General features: G+C 41.7%; 1 protein-coding gene across 5 annotated transcripts in view; it reads right to left on the reverse strand.

Annotated features, from left to right (window-relative positions):
• KAT6B (lysine acetyltransferase 6B) overlaps nt 1-18,966 on the reverse strand; it is a 166,116-nt gene that overhangs the window by 38,166 nt on the left and 108,984 nt on the right. For 2 of the 5 annotated variants that reach the window (XM_080926686.1, XM_080926685.1), the window contains exons 4-9: nt 11,586-11,701; nt 11,297-11,378; nt 8,677-8,809; nt 5,015-5,943; nt 3,944-4,065; nt 1,958-2,073 (exon numbers count right to left, since the gene is read on the reverse strand). In XM_080926686.1, the coding sequence (XP_080782812.1) occupies nt 1,958-2,073; nt 3,944-4,065; nt 5,015-5,943; nt 8,677-8,809; nt 11,297-11,378; nt 11,586-11,701 (1,498 nt within the window). The remainder of the gene's footprint in view (nt 1-1,957; nt 2,074-3,943; nt 4,066-5,014; nt 5,944-8,676; nt 8,810-11,296; nt 11,379-11,585; nt 11,702-18,966) is intronic. The other 3 variants (XM_080926688.1, XM_080926687.1, XM_080926689.1) reach the window with 3 other exon arrangements.

Consider the following 18,966-nt stretch of genomic DNA (forward strand, 5'->3'; position numbering starts at 1 on the left):
GCGGGAGGGAGAGGATCTCTAGGAGCTTTAGGCCAGACTGGTCCATATATCTAATTCCAGACCAGCCAGAGCTACACAGAGAGAGCCTGTCTCTAAAAAGGGGAGGGGGAGAATCCAGTAATAAAGAAACATAAAGATCTTAAAATATTTCAAATAAAATGTATAACAATGTGTTCTGATTTTACTTTGTGATCAACCAGCAAGGTTTTCAAGCATAGAGTCACCTTGTAAAAACCAACAATTCAGAATGCTATTCTTTAGGGTGACCAAGTATAGTCTTAAAAATTCAGATCTAACATAGAGGTACTAATGTGGCTTTTATTTCTGCCTCAGGATAAGGAAGATGATGTTTATCACAATATATATAATATATATTTTTAGATATATGTTATATATGTATATTAGATATGTCTTGTTCATACATATATATGATATATACATTAAAAAGTACATAAAATGTAAAAGTCTAACTAAATAAAGTAGCTGACACAAGGCCAAAAAGTCAAAAGATCACATTTGTTTCCCATAGCAATTCTCCTGCTGCTCTAATCTTTAAATTAAAAAGTGTTTGGGTTTTTGTCTACAGCACAATATTCTTAACTTAGTAATCTTAGTGTGATGCAGACTCACTAACCACACGTTCCTTCATCTTCTGAAAGGAACGGTACTGTTTACATAGTACCAACAAAGGGATGAGGTATGCTAACACACGTTACAGACATCCACTTCCGTGGTCCAGCCATTAAGTGCTTCCAGAGACTTTAAGCTATATGCACATATCACAGATATGTAAATCACACACACACACACACACACACACACACTCTTATGTGCATACGTGGTATTAAGGGTTACATTATGTACATGCATTAGGCACAGTCCTCACTTGTCTCCTATTGACCTCATGACACCTCAGCTAAGCTGGTCCACCATCTTTTTGAGACGGAATCTCACTCTGTAGTCTTGGCTGGGAGGGTAAAAACTCAAGTCTACTAATACCATGTGACTTGATGTGGGCATCAAAAGAAAAGGAATGTTGGTTGGTCAGTAAGACACTCTTAGAAGTTAATCTTAGTTTAAGAAAAGGGAGAAACGGACATTTTCTGTTCTTTTAAAAATGTTGGCTGTAAATGGCTTCAATTGATTTGGGGAAGGGTTTCCGAAAGTTTCTACTACTTCCTATTTTTTTCTATTTTGCTAAATTTCTGGGAGAAGAACCACAAAAAAAGTGAGGCATGAGAAATTATTGATAAAATCTACACCCTTAAGTAAAAGAAAGCATGCAGGGGATCTATCAAGCTCCTCTAAACGACTACTAGTTTTTCTGACTTGGTTCTGTAGAAAACCAGCAATTGTCCTACTAACCAACAAAAACAGGATGGCCTTGAAATTCTAAGAAAAGTTTATTTATCTTGCTTTTTTGGAGACAGGTTTCTCTGTGTAGCCTCTGCCTGCCTGAGTGCTAGGATTAAAGGCCTGTGCCACTACCTCCTGGCTCAAAGAGAAATTTCTAATACCTACGGTTCTTAAAGAGTGTAGAGGATATATACACTAATAGTAAAAAAAAAAAAAAAAAAAAAAAAATCACACCACAAAAGTAAGCTGATGGCAAACACCCCTGACTACCAAAATTTATGCTTTTCATTCATTTGGTCATTCATTCATTCATTCATTCATTATTGGAGTCAAGTTCATGGCTATCAACAGAAGATGTACTGACAAAGATAGCATTCAACCTCTGATCTTCCTGCCTCCACTTTGAGGTCCTGAAGGTGTGCACACCATGGACTGTTTTATGGGGTACTAGGTGATGAACCCCAGACCTCATACATACTCAGCAAGCTCTCTCCCAACTGAGTGACATCCTTGGAATCCTAGTGAACTTGCAAAAACCATTTCATCCCTGCTGCAGAACTGAGCTTCCCTTCCCACAAAGCCGGCCAGGCTTGGTCCGTACCTTGCATATTCCTGTGGGTAAGGCGAGGAGTACCAGGTTTGGATTTCGTATTTCCCGAACTCTATTACTGAAGGGTACCGACCACAGTCTTCCACTCCACTTTCACACTCTATTTTCTGATAAACAATGACAACAAATCACGATAAAATACAAGTTCCAAGAAGAAACAGTTTCATATACATGGCCTCTCCTTTTTTATTTGAAGCTACCCAAACATGCCATTGATCTTAATTCCGAATTTTCATATTGTTAAAAGAGAAGACATTAAGCATCTTTGTACATAATTCATAGGCATGCAAAATAACATCCTAACAAATATGCCACATGAGTAATAAGTGTGATACAAGTAAGTCCCAGTCTACTCCTGGGTATAACGACATTCTGCAGTGCCCCGAACCCTGCAGGCCCCTGCTCCTACAGGAAGCTGTACGTCAGCCTCGTGAGTGATCACTCGTGCCGTGAAGTGGACAAGCCCCGTTACTTCCCTTCCTCCCATGAAGCAAGTACATGAGTCTGCACAACCACTGCAGCAGCCTCAGCATCGAATATACGTCTGGCTTATAAAAAGACATATTTCTTGAACAAAACCCCTAGCTTTGGGGCTGGCAAGATGGCTTAGGTGAGGTATTAACTGCCAAGACTGATAATCTGACTTCTAGAACCCACATGAAAGAAAGAGAATTAATTCTTGTAAACTGTCCTCTGACCTCCACGCCTACACCATGGCACTGGTATGTGGGCCCCCTCTCCCCTGACAAAGAGATTAGTGCAATTTAAAGAAAAAGTCTTGCCATGTTATAAAGGGATTAGAGTTGCATTATCTTTCAGATAGTGACTATTGTCCCTTATTTTATATAGGAATATCCTCACTCCATACACAAAGAAAAATTTAAAGAAAGAAATCTGGCATTTGCTTTAGCTGCAGGAGAACAAACACAAAGTGTTCTGTCAGGGGCAGAATAAGGAATGACAATCCGTACCAGTTCTTCAGATCAAAGGCACAAGTCTTTAGCATGACTGGATGCTGCTAAAAAACAAAGCTAGAAGCCCACAGCAGACAGCACAATCTAATGAGAGAGGGGATGGTTGGCCACACACTACTGTCTACTGACAGCAAAACAATGTAATTACTTGTATGTCTCTAAGAAGTCAATGGCTTTACTTCTTCACGTGTGCTGACAGTAACTGAAGTCAGGCTGACATGTTAAGTGGAACCATTTAGAGAAATTACTAGACAGTAAAAAATGAAGATTATAAAAGACAACACTGTGCTTATCAACGCCAAAAAGTTAAAAACGGATACATTTTCATATGGCTAGCCATCTGTGTCAGGACCATTGGTAAACTGGAAAGGGGTATGCTTTTTAGATGCAATGCGAAGTTGTTATTTTCCAAATGTGGACAAACATTATTAGAAACTTTTTTAAAGCTCTATCTATCTTATTCTTCACTCTGTGTTTGAGAGTGTGCATGCGTGTGTGCACCTATGAGCTGTGCTTCTGTGCAGGTTAGAGGACAACTTCTGGTAGCTGGTTCTCTCTTCCCATGGGTTTTGGAAAATGATTTCAGTTGCCAGGCTTACCCACCAAGCCACCTTGCTGCCACTCTTATTATTATTATTATTATTATTATTATTATTATTGGTTTTTCCCTACGTAGCCCCAGCTGTCCTGAAACTCAATCTGCAGACCAGGCTGGCCTGGAATTCAGATATGCCTGCCTCTGGAATGTTGGGGTTAAAGGCGTGCTCCTCCATGGTCAGGATTATCATTCTTTCTGCTTAACTAGTACTGCTTTGGTCTATTTTGTGAGATCAGTTCTGTCTTCTCCTATTTTGAAAACAAGAGATAATTCTACATTTATTGCTATACGGGGAGAAAAAAGGGCAGAGGCACTGAAGAACCACCAGGACTCTACAACCAGCCTCCCTGCAAAGGTCAGAGGCCACACAACTTTCATTACTGCTAAGTGGGATCTGGGCCTTACCTCCCAAGACAGTTCCTGGGCCTGCTTAAAAACGTCCAGATCCTCTTCAGTCACGATGTCCTTGTTTCCCACCACATTTACATCTGTACTTTCTTGTTTGATGCTTATTTTAATTTCAGTATCTGTCATTTAAAACCAGCAGAAAGTGTGCTCACTGATTTGAAGCATGGGTGACCAGTGCATATTACCAAAAAAAAAAAAAAAAAAAAAAAACAAAACGGTACGGAAGTAGCAGAGTGGGCAATGGGACCTCTTTCGCATGGAGCGGCAGAAGCTTACATAGCTAAGCCCTGCTCACAGATCCAGCAGTGACTTCCTCTACTATGTACACATCACTGTCATCTTTCAAATATGAGGGAAATTAAGAACAATACAAAGCAAAACATAGTTTTTCAACCGACATAAGAACTGTTGTCTCGTTATAACATTACCATCATTAGTCTTGAACTCATAAAAATCTACCATTTTTTCCAAATGACATACTTTGGCTTTTTGTTGGATAAAGGGTTAACAAAGGCAATGGGCCAATCTGCTCATTGAACTTCTGAAATCGGTTTCCTTCCTAAGGCGGACGGGCACACATGCAAACACACTCGGACCCAACGCACACTCCACAGATTCACAGAGCAGGCTGTGGAGACGGAAGCAGGATGAACTTTGTCATGAGAAAGCAATGGAGCAGAGGGAGGCAGAGCTCAAACGCCGGGCTGGAAGCACCGCCAGCACACGCCCAGGCGACACGGGAAGAGAGCAAGGCAGAAGCATGGCGGTGGCTATTCATGCGACTACAAAGCCAGGAGCAACACCATGAAGGTCTCTGGAGGGGGAGTGCCTAGTGCCACTACGGATGGAAGTAAGTAACAGAAGGCTGGAGAGTATTAGTTGGAAGAACATGTTTGGAGGTTTAGTCAGCATTAGGAAAAGGTCAAAGTCTCACTGCATGTGTGTCAACGTGAAGAGGACAGAGAAAGAGCTAGAGCCTATGTCACGGACAGGAGTTGATTTCTTGGCTCTCTGGGGGTGGGGGGAGGGCGGGCGCAGGTTGGGCTGGAGCTTTCACCTTTTGCTTACCATTATCCTGATCAGGGTTAATCCTTCCGTCTGCCAAGCTCCCCTTCCCTGGTGACGGGGTCCCCATCTGAGGGGTCACTTTATATTTTAATCTGCCTAGCATCCTGTGCTTTTTAAGAAAAGTTGTTCGCTGGAAGTGAGCAATGGCTTTAAAAATATGTCCTCTAGTCATCCCCCAGCTACGGGGGGAGCGAGAGAGAAACCTGCTCCTAAAATCTCTTTTTCCAAAGAAACGGGCTTTAGCTTTTGCCGTGGAAGAGAATTCGGTTTTACGACGCATGCGTTTGGGTGGTGCATAACTTGGGTGTCCCTTTTCTCGAGACTGTCCCTGAGTGGTATAGATATGAGAAAGTCCATCAAAGAGTGCCTTCAGCTGGCTGCTGTTAATGAGACTGCTAAAGGAGGGCTCGCTGGACCGGCTGGAAGAGCTCTGGGTAGGGGTAGAGGAGGTGGAAGTGCTGGACTTTTGTGAACTGGGGCTCTGACCAGAGATGGGGGCGGGGGGCGGAAGTGCAGAAGGTGGAGGTTTTAGCTTTTGTGTGGTACCTGTAGCCAACACATGAGAAGTGCATGACTGTTTCTGAGAGACCTTTTTCCTTGGACGATAGTGCTTTGAAAAGTCTATTATTTCACCTCGTGATCTGCGACCATCAGGTGATGGTGTAAAAAACTTAGTAAGGCCATCAATGAGCCCTTTGGTTTTCTTGTTAACTTTAAGTGTAGAGGCAGAAATGTAGGTGGAGGAGGTGGTGGTTTTGGTGGTGGCACCAGGCCGGGTGGGGTCTGTAACAGCCAATCTGCTGCTTGAGTCCTTCCCAGACGCAGCATGACCAGATGAAGGTGTGGTACAGACTTTAGTCTTTTGACCCCTACCAGGTGACCCCCTTCCTGTGAATGCATTCACGGATCCTTCATCACTGGTTACAGACCTAGGCAAGAATTTAGAGAATAGTATCAGCATTAAATGACAGAACTATAAAGGCATCTAATAACAAATCTATAGAAACTAGATGCATAGTCAATGTACTCGAACCTGGGAAGATGCACCTTAATGGGATTTTGTGGGTGCCACCACCTACGTGTTTCTTGACTTCCAAAGATACTAGGTTCTACTTGTGTGTCAGGATTCTCCCGGGCCTATCCAACAGGTACTAGGAGAATCCAGGTGGACTCAAGTACGGTACAAGGAAGAAGAATTTTAAAGATACTAAAAGTGCCCAATGCTTTCGGTATAATTAGATGAAAAATAACTCATCCCCAGTGTTGTTACAAGTAATTATGATTTCCTGAAATGTCCTTTAAGAAGTCTTAGAGAAAGTGGGTCTTATGTGTGATCCAGAGTAGAAGAATATCCTCATTTCTAGGTAGAAGTAATTTTTCATTTAGTTTGGAAAACTACAGAAGTACAATTTTGGTATGTCTATAAATTTGTACTAAAAAAATAAAAATAAAGTTATACTCTTCTAGTTTATGTTTAGCATGATAAACAGCCAATAATACTAGGAGAAAAGACAGTTACAGCATAAAATATTGCTGAAAAAAGGACAATTGCAAAAAAACCAAAACAGAAAGAGAAAAACTGAAGAAATGAGTAAGGAGAAGCTGCAGCAGGTGGGACATGACACGGGGTCTGGTGGGGAAGCAGCAGCACAGTTACCATGGTCATTACCAGACACTTGGCGTGAGAATCTCTGCCTCCTACTTTACTGGCATCTCACTTGTTGTGATGCTGGGTGCTGGCCATACTGCTGTAGGAGAGGTCACTGCACAAACACAGCTGCTGATGGGAATGGCAGCTGACCGCCTGCTGCACCTCCCTTGGGCAGACTTGGGAAGCTACCCATGTTGCAGGAGAAATTTATGCAATAGAACCATTTGCATATGATCATGACAAGGCTGAGGCTCAAAGTTATTCACTTAGCCGAAAGCTAATGGAGGAATGGAAGCCTGAGAATGGCATGATAACGGATTACCAGAACGCCGTCAATAATTACAAATAGAACACCGTTTAGTGCCTATCTTGTACACAAAGATTTAATGAACCAATTTCTGTAAGGTTCATCTGAGGTGGCTCTGCTGCCAGGAACTTTGCCTGGCACCACTACTGCAGCCAAATCAGGTGAACACTGGAGATCTCTGGTGTCATTAAAAGACACGGTGAGGGTTAGTGACAGACACCTCTTCCAGGCTAAAACATCTGCATTATAATGCTGCATCTGGACTGGATCTGGAGTGGATTGGCCAGAAAGGATAATAGGCTTATAAAGCATGTAAAAGAAATCTCCCCAGACTGTCTTAAAAATTCCTGAGCTCAAAGGACAATTTTGGACAAACAAGAAGCTAGGACCGGTGCCAGGTACAATTTTCAGCTGTGTCCTTTGTTTGGAAGGTTCATATTCTAATTTGGATTTTATAGACGGACCTTGAGGATATGGTCCCACTTCAAGAACAATGCCTATACAGGAAAAATGAGAAAAAAAAAATCAAGGCATAATTTCTACTTCAAATGACACTAAAAGATTTTATTCATACATATTTTTATATTTCTTTCTAGAAATTAACAACCAAAAATCCACTAAAAAATGTCTACCATTCCAGTTAAAGGGCTTTCATTAAATTTCATTAAAAGAATAAACAAAAAGCCCCAAAAAAATTTCTAGTAAAAAGCTTGCACTTTCTACTCCTTTGTAAGATGGAGTGCAGAGGAGCTACTCGGCGTGTCCAGCACAGCGAATCTTCAGTGCCATCAGGGAAAGAATATGCAAGTAAGATCCAGTGTTTCTCAAGGCAAGTAGAAAACCTTCTCATAAATAAGGCACAGGGCCCTGTCCTTCAGCCCAAGACAGCCTGAGCTGTAGACCAGAGATCCGCCTGTCTTTGCCTCTCACGTGCTGGGATTAAAGACGTGTGCCACCAAGCTCTGCCCTGTGTATGTGCTTCCTCATGCCGACAGTGGAATCTATATTCTATAGAGGTTAAAAAGGCATTCTCTTCATCTTTTTTTTTCAGCTAACCTTTAATGACAATTAGACAACAAAAAGAAGTTGGAAATGGGACTATCACAGTAGACTTAGGGTTTACTGCAAAATATTTTATCTGTATTTCTGCATACATCTGTACCTGCCAAATGGACCAGTCTAACTTTTTACAGGACAGCCATTTTACAGGTTTCTCAGAAGTAACTATTTTGGAAAAGAAATCTTAAAAAAAAAAAAAGTGGTAATATTACATTATCATCAGAAGGGAAGAGTTATTTATTTTTTTAATGTCTGGAATGATAAACTCTCTAAAGAAATGAACAAAATACTTTTTGGCTTAAAAAATTCTTGTGAAAATATTTATAAAATTAAGCTGTTTAAATGCTCAGCCAATAAAAAAGGCTGAGGAAGTTTGCAGTTCTCACAACACTTCCATCTTGCTGTTTGAAATATGTCACTCGGTATCACAGCTACTGCCAAGAGAAGACCCCAAAATACCAAGTGTAGTTACAAATTTATTTTTGAGGGGAAAATCCCACAGTTTATGCAGAAGGAAAATACTCCTTATTGAATTTAGAAAAATTATGCTAAAAAAAAGCCTGACAAAATTCTAGGGAATTACAATTACCTACATTTTTAAAAGCACAACATAAAAGTATTTCTTTTAATAAGATCTCAACCTACAACAATCGTTGCTTTAATTTATTTTTCGGTCGTCCAATGGGTTTTGCATATCGCCGTTTTATTTGTGCAGCTTTCTCATGAAGTAGTTTTCTTCCCTTTTTCTTTGGTCTGCAGACTTGGCAAATCCACATCCCTGAATTAATATATATATGAAAAAAAAATTTAATGTTTCACTTAAGTTGAAGATATTAAATATAAACCTGTAGTTGTAATCTGACTAAGGACGCCTGTATGCAGAATTTTCCCTGAAAAGTGGGTCACTCCCTGTTGCTCTCTTTAGTGAAGACACTGATGAAGGTCATAGACCCCAGGTCAAGGTGAGAGCAGAGGCTGCCCTGGCTTACCACTCTTCCCTAAAGCTGTTCCCCGCTAAGCCACCCACCACTCCACAGTCACCCAGGGAAACGTGTGTGTGTGTGTGTGTGTGTGTGTGTGTGTGTGTGTGTGTGTGTGTGTGTGTGTGTGTCCAGGAAGGTCAGAGAAGGCATTGGAACTTCAGGAACTAGTTACTGGTAGCCGTATACTGCCTGGTCTGGGAAGGCAGCAAATGTTCCTGACCACAGAGCCATCTCTCCAGCCTGAGTCTTAAGCCATTTATCTTTTCTTTCTTATCACTTGGGAGAAAATTTTTAAGTCAGTTAGACTTTTGAATTTCCATATGGAACAAAGATTTGTTTGTTTTATCAATTGCTTTTGGAAATTTCCAATACTAAAATGGTTATTAGTTTAAGTATTTTAAAATTTAAACTTAACAATTTTAAGTACTCTGGCATAATAACTGAAATTACATGTCTAGCATATTAAATAAACAAAAGATGTGAATATTATAGACAAGTTTAGTAGATCAAAAAGCCCCAATTCAAATCAGTGGGGAAATGAGAAAACAATTCGCTGATCTCCCTGGAAGGAGAAAAGCTACTTCCTATTCTCAAGGTCTCAAGTAACCCAAGCTGGGTTTGAACTCTAGACCCTCCTGCCTCAGTTTCCCAAGGGTTGGGATCACAGGTGTGAGCTACCACAACCTGTTAGAAAAAATTTATAGACTAACTAGGAAAGAAGTTTAAAAAAAAAAAAATCAATGCACAAACATCTCTCTACTAAGACATAATTTCCATGGGGTGGGAGTAGAAATCGTAATAAAAGGAATTTAAATTTGATTAATATTTACTTAAAACTGAAGCTATAAGTACTTGAACCTCAGTGGAAAGGTGATTAAAGCATAAAACAGGTACTTCACAATGATGAGAGTCAATAAACAAAACACAGAAGTTCAGGGTCTCCTCAACGAAAAGGGAAAAAAATGTTCATGATTTTTTCCTTACTATCAAACTGATTTAAAATATTAAAACTATAGTTTTATCAAATCTAAGACATTACTACTCATAAGATGAAGATTATTTTAAAGATGTTAAAAGGTAAAAAAGGATGTATGTCTTTGGCTCAGTGGTTCTATTGGCATTGTCATGAGGGTAATTCCTCACACACTGGTGGTCAAGTGGTGGCCTCTAATTAGAGAAATCCTCTATGAATTTATCTTCAGGAGTGAGGGAAACACTTGCAGCATTTGGAGTATCTACCGTAGAGAATTGGTTAATTAAATCAATTATGGTTCATTTATACATGAGGCTGGAAATCAAATACCTTCAGGAAGCATCTCGACTGCATATGACTAAAGCAAATTAGAACACGTGACAGTAGGGAGCAGTGACAGGGTGGCAACTCAAAGCATGCATGCCCCATTGAGACAACTCAAGGTAAAATCGAGAGGGTTCGCGGCAACAAAGCTTATTTATGGCCCACAAGCAGGTCTGGGTCCCCTGCTCCGTGTTATGATGCTCAGCATGACTCCTGTAAAACCATGTTTAGGAGAGCGAGCAATGATATGAGAATGCTTACCATCTACTACTGAGAAGGGGAGAACTCAAGTTACACACACGTGTGCAGAACGCTCCTTTGTAAAGGGCGTGTGGAAGCAGGGAACAGTTATTGGTAACTGTTTTTTTCCCCTTTATGTTTCTCTTATGTTTGTATTTTCCTAGACCTTCTGCAATATCAATATATACATATTATTAACAAAAGGGCAAGCTTATTTTCAAATGTTTAACACATTGCAAACATGAGGGCAGGAACATGGCTGACTTACACAGATAAACAGAGAGGAAAACTCCATATTACACCAGATACAGAGAATTCAGATGTTCATGCATTTTAACATCAGCCAACAGCCAAACCCTAGTGATGGCTTCCTGTTTTAGTTGTACTCCGAAGTCATCACTGTCATCGGGAATTTTATAAATACAAAATTCATTTCCTTTATTGGATAATACAGACATTATAAACTCTTGTCAAGAGTCTTCTTCCTCCCAAGGTCTGAATTACTGTGTTATATCTGTTCCCCTAAACCAAATGACTTTATAATTTGAAACCTGCAACAACATGGAGTGGGGGGCTGGGGGGGGTGCCCAGACATCAGAATCAGGTCAGCAGGTAAGTACTGAACTACTTTGCTTGCTTGTTTTTTGAAGAGCTGGGGATTCCATCAGACCTTACACACGCTAGGCAAGTGCTCCACCGCGCACTTGGATTCCCAGCCCATTTTTAATATGGTTTGAAAGTTCACCTTTTGGCATTCTGGAAAGCGGTGGGTCACAGCACTCCATATGAAATCCTCTATCACAGGAATCACAAAAAAGCATATTATCCTGCAATATAACAGATTAGAGACTAATTGAGACTAAGACCAATCGCAGAACATCAACACCCCTAAGTTACCAGGTTAACCTTAAGATGTAGTAAAGGAGCCACAGTTTCGCAGTGAGGCGCGCCATCACCAACGTTTAGACACTGCAGCACTCTGCGGAGGAAGCGCCCCGCCCACCGGCCGATCCCCGGATGAGGAGCGCACTCACTGCGTTTTTGCCCTGGACTCGACACGCGCTGCACGTCTTACACTCGATGCATTGCCACCTCAAGGCCTTCACATTTGCGGTTAGTTCAGGACAAAATTTCAAACAGGATGGGTGTCCTGCAATAAAAAGCGATTGCTTGTCAATAAACAGTGCCTTAATTTATAAACTCTCATTCCTTTCATTCGATGGCTGCCCACTGATGCCCGCCAGTGAGCCTTAGGAACTTGAGAACAAAACAGGTCAGAGACTTTGTCTGTACAGATTGACTTTCTCTTTGTCTCTGCCTTCTTTCCCTGAACATGACTGTATGACACTTTCCCCGAGGCAAGCCTGAAGTTTACCTCAGCTCCAGCCATCAGTCTTACAGGACTCGAAGGCAGCATGTTAGTAGCTAGCCCTGTCATTGTCACCAGCCTCCACGTGTCCAAACCTCTCGAGTATGCTTGGTACCCAGGCTCAAGCAACTGTGACGTGAAATCATATAAAATGGAAATAGATGGCCAAACAAAAAACTGGTGGAGCTTAGCACGGTGGTGATGTGCACCGGCAACAACACGATTCAGGGGTCTGCCAGTACACAGCAAGATCCTGTCTTAACAGTTCCAAGTGGCTTTAATGAATGCACTCATCGCACAGTACACAAAGGACATCAACTACTAGGACAGACCAAGGACATCCTAGTTCCTGGGTCACCGAGTTTCAATTCTAAAAGTATTCGGACAAGCATGGAATTTGGGAGCTGAAGAAGACAGAGTTAAGAAGCCACTCTCAGCAGGTTTCCCCAGTTTTCCAGGGCACTGTGTTGTTCCACACAACCCTGGGAACTTTTTTTACACAGCAACATTCTACATGTCCAGCCTGCAGAAAGCCCCAGAGGGACAAGACCAGGATTCCGTGCGTGAGGGAACAGTGTGAGCCGAGGCTCTGGAAAGCAGCTCATTTCAAAACTAATGGCCCTTTCTCACACAACCCCAAGGAGATCTCCAAACTTGATTATTATTTCTTTTTTAAAATCTGGTCTTTAAATAGCAAGAACATTAGAAAAATCCCATGTGAGTGAACGTATAACCAAGCTGCAAAGGGAAGCCCGAGGGGTAATAAAAAAAGCAGATTCTGTAATTTCAAAACTGTTTTATAATTTCCTGACTTTGGCAGCTTCATTGTTTAAATATGTATTTTGGGTTCCTGCCAAAAAGGTTCTCCTCCCTAAAGCTTAACAGGTGCTTCATAAAATTCCACTCACCAGGAGATTTGGCCTTTTGAAGTAAGAACATTCAATATCAATCACCAATACCATTAATAAAAGTACACAATTCCCTACTCTTAAAAAAAAAAAAAAAACCCAAAACATCTGTATTTAAGATGTTGAAAAAAATCAAATGCTGCCAAATGGTTACAGCCTCAGGCTTGGAGAGACACCCAGGCAGATGCAGTTAACCTCTGACTACAGTCTCTTCTAAGGGTTTCTCATTCAAATGAAAGGGAGAAGGTTCAATATATTAAAAGGGCATTAGTCACCCCTTCGGAAACAGCAAACAAGCACAGCTCACTTGTTAGCTAGAGGAGTATGCTTGTGAGGAAGAGGCTAGGGGCTACTTTGATCAGCTCACCCTCTCCCCATGTTGAGGGGACTAAAAACTCAACTTTTAACAAGCAGCAATTTAAACTCCACCCTTAAAATGGATCCTATCAGCTTAAAAATATACCATTTACTCCTTCCCCCTTTATTACTTCCTGTAAGTCATGCATCTCCAGCATAGACGACCTCAATTTCATGCACTGAGTATTTCTCTACCTTAGCATCTCCTCTTGTGCTTTGTAGCTTAGTCTTCAGTAACTAAGGTAATTCATATTATATTAGAGCTTACTACTTATTCCTGCAGATAGCCTACAATAGAGACTTTTTAATAATTTTGCATTTTCAAAAGTAATAGACTCTGGCCATTTTCAATCAAAAGCAAGGAACATTTTTCCTCTTAATGCTTTCTTTCACTTTAAGCAATAGTATCTCAGACTACTATTCTTTAAGCTGCCCTACCAAATTCTAAAATCTTCAGCCCATCTTTTTTTTAGGAAGCAATTTTCCCTTTATTTAGCTTTAAAGAAATGGTTATAGATCCTTCTAGCCTGACATTTCTATGGTTCTGTAAAAGATGCTGAGCAACGGAAAGACATTTCCATTTTCCTTCCTCACATTAACTTTAAAAAATAAAACAAAAGACTGTAACTGAGTCTTGATGAATTGCTGTACAATCTATAGTAATGAGATACTAGGAATCGATGGTATTGATAATACAATCCCTTACCTCCTACTGAGCCACTCCATAAACTCAGTCATTTCTCTAAGATCCTTGGTCTCTCTGCTGAGAGAACTCAAGAGGATTTGTCTTCCTGGAAATGGTTTTATTACTATGGTTTGCAATGTATCGGATTTTGAGAGCCATATTAAGTCTTCATTCATTTACTCATTGTTACACAAGCACATAAGTATTCATAGTTTACAATAGTTTTATCTAGTAACCAAAAAAAAAAAAAAAAAAAAAAAAAAAAAAAATAGGTGAGTACCACAGGAGCCACAAACCAGGAAGTCCCTGAGAAGAAAATTCATGTATGGTAAAGATGTCTATATCCCAATTCTTAAGCCATGTACACAAAACAACTCTACAGGCATGGGTCTGACTGAAGGGCAGACTTCCTGAGAAAGGAAACGATGTTGGAGGCATGCAACTGAGGAAGGAAAGTCAGAAGCCAAACACGGAGGTTCCCTCTGCGAAGGGGATTTACCTGACAGCAAGGCAAGGGCTCACCAACAAGAAAGCAAATCCTATTACAACCAATGGATAAGGACATGGACCGTCTCCCTCCTGCTTCCAGACAGCACCCCAAACCTGCTGACACCTTGACTGTAATTTGCTGAGTCCTACAATGGACTTCTGCCTACAGCTGTAAAATAAAAAAATATTTTGTCTTAAACTAAGTTGGGGGCATTAATAGAAAATTAACAAAGGGCCAGGGGTGTAGCATCATAGTGGAGCTCCTTCCTAGCATGCACGAGGCTCTAGATTCAAATGAAAGTGGGAGAGAATGAGGGAAGGCAGAGACGTAACCAGGTGTCAGGTCCTTCAAGCTGGTTATTTAGCCATCAGTATGTGTAAATACTCTTCCATCAAGTGAGATTTCATCAGCATTAAAAATAGTAGAAAGGCCACAATTCCTACCCTTTCAGGTCATGTGATGTATTAGAAAGACAAGTATTAATGCACTCCAGAAACAGAGACAGAAGAACTAAACGTTCAAGAAGACCAACCTGGGCTACACAGTGAAACCTTGCTTGCAACAATGCTTGTCAATCATGCACAAAGCCTTGAGTTCAATCCTCAACACCACAAATTAAAGGGCTGTGGAAAACACCAGCAATATATCTTAACAAAGGAATACCTTCTTGCTCTTGGAGCAAGTGCTATACTGTGGTACTCAGTAGGCTAGAGAAAAAGAAGGCATCCACTGTCCTAGTCTCTTCCATCTCAGCATGTCTAACCTAAAGTCTGTATACTAAACAGACCCACGAATCTCCATTTGGCACACACCGATTTGCTGTTATATAACCCAAAGCTCATCTTGACCTAACTTCTCATCGATTAATCTATGGCAGCCTAACTTACCTTTGTAAGTTTTAAATCTGATCACAGAATTTTTCTATGGCTACCAAATTAACCTAGGAAAAAATGGAAACTCTCTCATATAGGTTGCAAAACCCATCCAAATTGAACCCCTTAACTCTACCCCAAATCACAATCCTTTGTGCTTTGCACTATACCAACTGGTCCGTGGAGCTCTCCTCCTCTGCGAACTCTACCTTCCGCAGCCTGCCCTCCTGGATCCATCCCAGGGACTCCTACTCCAACTTGGGTTAAGGAGGCCCTTCTCAGCTAGGTGGTGGTGGCACACACCTTTAATCCCAACACTCTGAGGGCAGACACAAGTGGATCTCTGAGTTCAAGGCCAGCCTGGTCTACATACAGATCGAGTTCCAGGTCAGCCTGGGTTAGAGAAAAAGCCTGCCTTGAAAAAACAGACAAACAAATGGAGACCTTTCTCTTGACAGCATCGCCAGGTAAACAGGCTTTTGATGTGATCATATCAGCTCACCATGGGCTAAAACCTTTCACACTATGGTCCAAAATAGACTTGCCTCTCACTGTGATGACTTGGTGATACTGCAGCTTCTTGGGGGTGGGGCTCCCCTTCTTCCTCCACTTCCTATTTACTCCTCCTTTGAGGTGGGGCTCTCATCCCTTGTCTTTCTATCTATTCCTCTTTGAATTCCTTCTAGTCAAGGACTCTGCTTTCCAACCCAATGATCCAATCTGTATCTAGTCACTGTAAAACTAGATGACCTACCAACTGCTCCCTGAGGCATTTCTACATAACAACCCTAAGAAGCAATGCTAAGAAAAAACACCCCTAAAAAACCAAAAACCATACAGCGGAAGGCTGCACCTTTCTTTCCCAGCTTCCCCAGCACTTTCTCAGGATTGACACTGGGGTGAAGTTGAGCGAAGGGTGGGAGCCAGGGCTCCTGAGGGAGCTGACATTCTCCCCAAAGCCCGCTTGTGTTCTGCAGGGGCTCTGCCTCTCCCAGCTGCACCACAGCAGCCTCTCTTCTGCCTCCTGTTTCAACGAGCTTCCACTTAGTACGATGCTGTAATTTTGAACTGTACACTTATCTTAGATTTGCTAATTTGAAAACACACATGCACACAACTCATCTGTAAGTAAGATTTAACCACCCAGCAATCTGAACAGCAGACACAAAATTTCATTTGGTATAATATCTAATACTTATGTGAAGCTAATTAAAGATAATTTGGCCTTAATGAGGCAAGGAGAATATAACAGTGTTAATTTCAAAGTAGGCTGATCCATGAAAGTCAAGTAAAATCACTCCCCAGCCTCAGCATTTCCTCAGACCTGAGGACTGTCTCCCAGTTCCCAGATTTATGAGTGGCTAGGACAATCTCCGGATGGACGTCATGTAGTTGACCATTTTCACAGGACTATTTTATTACCCTCATGCCAGTCCTGTGGATTCAGGGCACAGAGTTACTATTTTTCACCTTGCGCAGAAGACGACCTCGGAAGTGGGGCACAGGGTTGGGAACACTACATCTGGGGCAGCTTTACGTATCTCAATTCACAGTTTTACTGCACATGACCTTGAGCAGTTTTTAAAACGGGACTTTTAGCAAGGGAAAAAAAAGGGAGTTCCGACCATTTGTTATACAGTCATCTTAAAAGTAGAGGAGAGTCCAGTGATCTCACTTCATGGTGGAAGCAGAAGGAAACAGTTACACTCATGTCTGTGAAAGCTCAGCGCAGTACAATCGTCATCACAAAAGTGGGGCTTCAGAGAGAGGTGACTCAGAGTGTTGAGCACATATGGGAAGCACATTGAATAATCATCATCTTCCTTATGGCTGCATCTGGACTTCCTTCTTCTGGTTGTATATTACTCATGGACATTTTTCTTTTTTAACAACAATATCTTATGTTCAGAATCCCTTTGATCCTTACAAACAGTCCCAATTCCATCCTAGAACCAACGCATGGGTCTTCTGCGTATGGGAAGGCAGCACCCTCTACAAGGTCACCCGGAGGTCCAACCTTTAGTCCCACTGGAGCTGACGGACTGGCTGTGCCAGCATGGCCCCCATCTGATGGGGCCCTGAAGAGGCATGTGGTCCATCACGTTCTTCTGTCTTCCTCATGAATACCATGGTGTTAGAAAAAAAGCTGAAACCATGTGTACCCCAACATCTCCTAAGATAACCACATTTTACTTTGATGTTTCATTTTTTAAAAACATAATTTATTCTTATTGTGTGCACTAGTGTTTTGCCTGAATGTGATTGTGTGACGGTGCCAGATACCCTGAAACTGGAGTTACAGACAATTGTAAACTGCCATGTGGATCCTAAGGTCCTCTGGAAGAGTGGTCAGTGCCCTTAACCCCTGAGCCATCTCTTCAGCCCCTTGATGCTTCATTTTTCTTTTTAAGATTTATTTATTTATTATATGTAAGTACACTGTAGCTGTCATCAGACACACCAGAAGAGAGCGTTGGGTTCCATTACAGATGGTCTGAGCCACCATGTGGTTGCTGGGATTTGAACTCAGGTCCTCTGGAAGAGCAGTCAGTGCTCTCAACCGCCGAGCCATCTCTCCAGCCCAATGCTTTATTTTTAAGAAGGTAAAAGAATATAGGTTGTTTCCTAATTGACCAGAGGGCGTACATGCCTACCCAGAATTTCACAATGGGGATCGTCTCCCAGCCATTGAAGTGGTCAAATCCAAGCGGATACCCTCACAGACGATTAAGTGAACAGCTACATCACTGCTCTACTAGAGCCCAGAGAGGCACCTCCAGGCATCCTCTGTACTCTAGAGACACTATGCCCCAAGGCTTGGATTTCTACCAGTTACAGGTACACATGATCCAGGGATGGAGAACCTCCAACCTTCTCTACTGCCTCGAAAAGGAACGGTAATTTTGAGGGCAGAAAGGGCACAGTGCACCTACAGCCCTGGCCCAACCCTGGGAAGTAAGAATGGAGAAATAGGAAACTTCAGAGACTTTTCAGCAGCTTTCGTGAAGAGGGGTCAGACCCCCTTCCGCTGGGTTTTTAGCCTGGGAATACCAGGGGAGCTTGATTGTATCAGAAAGTCTGAGATCAACCTGGGTAGTTTTACACCTTTGATACCCTGTAAGGAAGGCCTTGAAGTTAGGATGAAATCTCAGATTCTTAGCAATTCGGCAGGGCTGAGTAAGTCTTAGTGGTAAGGAATATTACAAAGACAATTTTTCTTCCCACACTTCAGTGCTTCTGCAATCTGTCTAGGTACCCAGATAAACAGACACTAAAATGAAATGGTAGAGACATTTTTAACGCACAGCTTAAAATTCATAGACAAACACCAGATATGTGGACACCACAAACTTGATCAGGCAGTGACTGACTCTCACACACACTGATTCATTTGAAATGAGCCTTGTGAGAAGACCTACAAGGTAAGTGGAGTCAGACTGATGAGCGAGGGAGGCCCTGCCTGTCCAGTGGAGCAGGGGTCCATAGGTGGAAATATATTAACATGAACAGATAATGTTTCTATTTCTCTGCCACTACCCAGGGTACCATGGCCAAGTTAGAAAATGCTGATGAATCCATAAAGCCCATCAAAGAGAGTCAGAATACATTTCCAGGTAATGCTTGAAATCTCTTGTTTTGAAGACTCTTTCCTCCTAGTCAGGTTCTGGAAGCTGCTGACCCACAAATGGTCTACTAAGTTGAACCTCTGAATAGCCACATAAGAATCATTTCAC

The sequence above is a fragment of the Micromys minutus genome (genome assembly GCF_963924665.1).
Source record: "Micromys minutus genome assembly, chromosome: 12".
In the NCBI taxonomy this organism is placed as follows: Eukaryota; Metazoa; Chordata; class Mammalia; order Rodentia; family Muridae; genus Micromys; species Micromys minutus.